Source organism: Staurois parvus, unplaced genomic scaffold (assembly GCF_062004578.1).
Source record: "Staurois parvus isolate SC_StPar_1 unplaced genomic scaffold, SC_StPar_1.0 ptg000747l, whole genome shotgun sequence".
NCBI classification, from domain to species: domain Eukaryota; kingdom Metazoa; phylum Chordata; class Amphibia; order Anura; family Ranidae; genus Staurois; species Staurois parvus.
The window spans coordinates 727,897-732,500 of NW_028318543.1; the positions used below are offsets into that span (position 1 = coordinate 727,897).

General features: G+C 46.9%; 1 protein-coding gene across 1 annotated transcript in view; it reads right to left on the reverse strand.

Moving 5' to 3' along the window:
- Positions 1–4,222: 4,222 nt before the first annotated feature.
- LOC149445068 (vomeronasal type-2 receptor 26-like) overlaps positions 4,223–4,604 on the reverse strand; it is a 20,453-nt gene continuing 20,071 nt past the window's right edge. Inside the window, exon 3 of the mRNA XM_089654233.1 lies at positions 4,223–4,604. This exon is cut by the window's right edge and continues 583 nt beyond it. Within this exon, the coding sequence (XP_089510359.1) occupies positions 4,280–4,604 (325 nt within the window). The 3' untranslated portion in view covers positions 4,223–4,279.

Consider the following 4,604-nt stretch of genomic DNA (forward strand, 5'->3'; position numbering starts at 1 on the left):
CAGGGCTCTGCCATTGAGAGTTCTGACATGGCGGCTGCCACATGGACTCCCAGCATAGAACTGTTCATCCAAGCAAAGGTCACTTCACTTCCAACTGATGGAGCAGGTGGTGAGTTGCACACCTCACTCACACCTGGAGGATATGGTGTGCTTACCCGAAGGCAGGGCTCTACCTATAGGAGTTTTGATATGGCACCTGCCAAACAGACTCCTCATAAGGAATTATCCATCCCAGGAAGGGTGACTATACTTTTCTTTATTAAGTTGGTGGTGAGTTGTACATCCAATCTATATGTGGATGATACGGCACTTTATACCTAAGGACACCACTACGCTATATCTACTGATCCTTTGTGGACCCCACATGACTATAACTGTATGTTATATAGTGAAGTTACATACATCGATTTCAGCAATCTGCCAAGGGGGCCATATACAATTTCGGCTGAGTCCAGTGCCTTATCTGCCGCCACTTAGAGATACGTGTGTGCATACTGACTCTATTCATTAACATCCATTACCAGGAACGTATTTACCTAGTGACCTCTCCATAAGTTGGGTTTCATATTCTGTGACAGTATCAGATTACACCTGTTCCAGCATGACATCTCCCATTGTTTTTATAACACTAATAATGTATACCAACCAGGGACGGACTGACCATTTGGAAACTCGGGCACTGCCCGAGGGCCTGGGGTCAGTAGGGGGCCCCATGAGATGCCCCTGGTACCTTTTTTCATAGGCTTTTTTTAGTTTGGGCAAGGACACAGGGGCCCCATGATCCCCTATTGCCCGGGGGCCCCATGAGTTGTCAGTCCCCCCCTGATACCAACTATATATACTGTACATATATCCTTATCCCGGTGGTGCACCCCGATGTGTTTTGCTCTCAAGGCAGAAGACCTTTGAGTCGTTGCCTTCACAGCATGTTTTTGTACTTGGCCTAGCCATGAAGTCTCTCTCTTTTTTACTTTTTTGTTTTAAGGCTGTATTGTACTGTCATTGATTGAGGTGACGGCTATCATGCAGTCTTTACTCAATTGTTTCATATTGCTATTTTGCTAATAAAAGCATTTAATGACTACAGTTATGTGTATCGCATTGTCCTTTATGTAACCTCTTTTTCTCCAGTGAACATACTGTTCACATAGTTTTTTTTCTGAAAGAAAATAATTGCCTGCAAATACTGTAGAGCAGGGTGTTAAAACTAATTTCATCTTGGGCCACATCAGCAGTATGGTTGCCTTCCAAGGGTCGGTTGTATCTGGAGTGCGCTAAGTACAGAGTGCAGTGTTCAGGAGTGCATTACGTAGAGAAAGCAGAGTTCAGGATTACACTACGTACAGAGTGCAGTGTTCAGGAGTGAGATATGTACAGAGTGTAGAGTTCAGGAGTGAGATATGTACAGAGTGTAGAGTTCAGGAGTGAGATATGTACAGAGTGTAGAGTTCAGGAGTGAGATATGTACAGAGTGTAGAGTTCAGGAGTGGGATATGTACAGAGTGTAGAGTTCAGGAGTGAGATACGTACAGAGTGTAGAGTTCAGGAGTGAGATATGTACAGAGTGTAGAGTTCAGGAGTGAGATACGTACAGAGTGTAGAGTTCAGGAGTGAGATACGTACAGAGTGTAGAGTTCAGGAGTGAGATATGTACAGAGTGTAGAGTTCAGGAGTGAGATATGTACAGAGTGTAAAGTTCAGGAGTGAGATATGTACAGAGTGTAAAGTTCAGGAGTGTGATATGTACAGAGTGTAGAGTTCAGGCACCTGGCTGTCACGTAGAAGAGGGAAGGACAGCTCCAGAAAGTGGGAGCGGGTACCTTTCAAATTCAGGTACCCGCTCCCCCTCCCTCCCCAAAGGTCCGCAGTCTCTGGTCATCTCCTGTACTGTGTCCGCAGTCTCTGGTCATCTCCTGTAAAATGTCCGCAGTCTCTGGTCATCCCCTGTACTGTGTCCGCAGTCTCTGGTCATCTCCTGTACTATGTCCGCAGTCTCTGGTCATCTCCTGTACTGTGTCCGCAGTCTCTGGTCATCTCCTGTACTATGTCCGCAGTCTCTGGTCATCTCCTGTACTGTGTCTGCAGTCTCTGGTCATCTCCTGTACTATGTCTGCAGTCTCTGGTCATCTCCTGTACTGTGTCCGCAGTCTCTGGTCACCTCTCTAGCCATCTCCTGTACTATGTCCGCAGTCTCTGGTCATCTCCTGTACTGTGTCTGCAGTCTCTGGTCATCTCCTGTACTATGTCCGCAGTCTCTGGTCATCTCCTGTACTGTGTCCGCAGTCTCTGGTCATCTCCTGTACTGTCCGCAGTCTCTGGTCATCTCCTGTACTATGTCCTCAGTCTCTGGTCATCTCCTGTACTGTGTCTGCAGTCTCTGGTCATCTCCTGTACTATGTCCGCAGTCTCTGGTCATCTCCTGTACTGTGTCCGCAGTCTCTGGTCATCTCCTGTACTGTCCGCAGTCTCTGGTCATCTCCTGTACTATGTCCTCAGTCTCTGGTCATCTCCTGTACTGTGTCCGCAGTCTCTGGTCATCCCCTGTACTGTGTCCGCAGTCTCTGGTCATCCCCTGTACTGTGTCCGTAGTCTCTGGTCATCTCCTGTACTATGTCCTCAGTCTCTGGTCATCTCCTGTACTATGTCCTCAGTCTCTGGTCATCTCCTGTACTGTGTCCGCAGTCTCTGGTCATCCCCTGTACTGTGTCCGCAGTCTCTGGTCATCCCCTGTACTGTGTCCGTAGTCTCTGGTCATCTCCTGTACTATGTCCGCAGTCTCTGGTCATCTCCTGTACTATGTCCTCAGTCTCTGGTCATCTCCTGTACTGTGTCCGCAGTCTCTGGTCATCCCCTGTACTGTGTCCGCAGTCTCTGGTCATCTCCTGTAATATGTCCGCAGTCTCTTGTCATCTCCTCTACTGTGTCTGCAGTCTCTGGTCATCTCCTGTACTATGTCCGCAGTCTCTGGTCATCTCCTGTACTATGTCCGCAGTCAGTGGTCATCTCCTGTACTGTCTGCAGTCTCTGGTCATCTCCTGTACTATGTCCGCAGTCTCTGGTCATCTCCTGTACTGTCCGCAGTCTCTGGTCATCTCCTGTACTGTGTCCGCAGTCTCTGGTCATCTCCTGTACTGTGTCCGCAGTCTCTGGTCATCTCCTGTACTATGTCCGCAGTCTCTGGTCATCTCCTGTACTGTGTCCGCAGTCTCTGGTCATTTCCTGTACTATGTCTGCAGTCTCTGGTCATTTCCTGTACTGTGTCTGCAGTCCATTGGTTCAGAATATTTTTTTTCTTGTTTTTTGCCTCTAAAACCTAGGTACGTCTTATGGTCAGGTGTGTCTTATGGAGTGAAAAATACGATATGTACAGAGTGTTGAGTTCAGGAGTGTATTACAAACAGAATGCAGAGTTCAGAGTGCAACCCCAAGCCCCCTCAAAGCTTCCTCATATCTCTCTCCTACCTATCCCAGCTCTAGTACCTCCTTGTAGAAGAGTCTCTGCTTCACCTTGCATAGAAATTGTTCCTCTTTCTCTTTCTGGAGTACTGTCCTTGCCATGACCCACAGTTAATGTGTGCAGGGACATGTTAGTTCTGGAAGCCACCGAGAGCAAAGCTGTCCCTTGTAAACATAGAAGACCTCTGTGTTTACTAGTGACAGTGGGGAGCTGGAGCAGAGGGTGAGAGTCAGAAGTGGTAGAATGGAGTCTCGCCACGTTCTGGCTGCAAAACTGGTTGTGAGGGCCACGTGACAGGGGTGGTGGGCTGGATTAGGCCCACAGGCCTTGTGTTTGATATGTGTACTGTAGAGGGATGAATGACAATACAATGATGCATGAAGCTGTTTGTGGTACTGCTGGTATTGGTACTGGATTGTACTTGTACTGACTGGTGATTTTGACGCTTTCCTTCCTATCACACTCCAATCAGTGTGTGAGAGCAAAGTGGGAGCAAGCTGCTAATAGCAGGTGTTGGTTACATTGTCTGATTTTGTTGATTGGTCACAGCATTTTTTGTGATCTGTTTTGTTCAATGGACAGCACAGTCACCATACTTTCGCTTGTGCATGCTAGGGGTATGTAAGAGGAAGAGAAAAAATGAAGTTCTAAAAGAGCCTCCCGCCGTGTAACATCCACCTTCCATCCATTTACGTACAATACACAGACAGAAGGCAGTTAATACCAAAAATCATGATGATGATGATAGTGATGATTGCAGCAATATGACTGAACATGTTTAATCTGGTCTACAGCATTATACATTAAATCAATGTGTTACATTTACAACATTCTTTTCCCCAGCATTGTTCCTCTTGTGTTCATCTCAGGTTTCAAAAGCAAAATGTACAATTTTGGAGAAAACATACACAGTAATATTCCAACACTGGAGGTCAATATAGCGAATACCTCCACAGCCACCATGTATTTCCCTCTGGTGCTCAGATAGGTCGGGATCATGGCAATCCAGACACTGCAGAACACCAGCATGCTGAAGGTGATGTATTTGGCTTCATTAAAACTGTCCGGTAATGTCCTCACCATGAAAGCCAGAACAAAACTCACAGCTGCCAGAAACCCCATATAGCCCAACACGGAGTAGAACCCG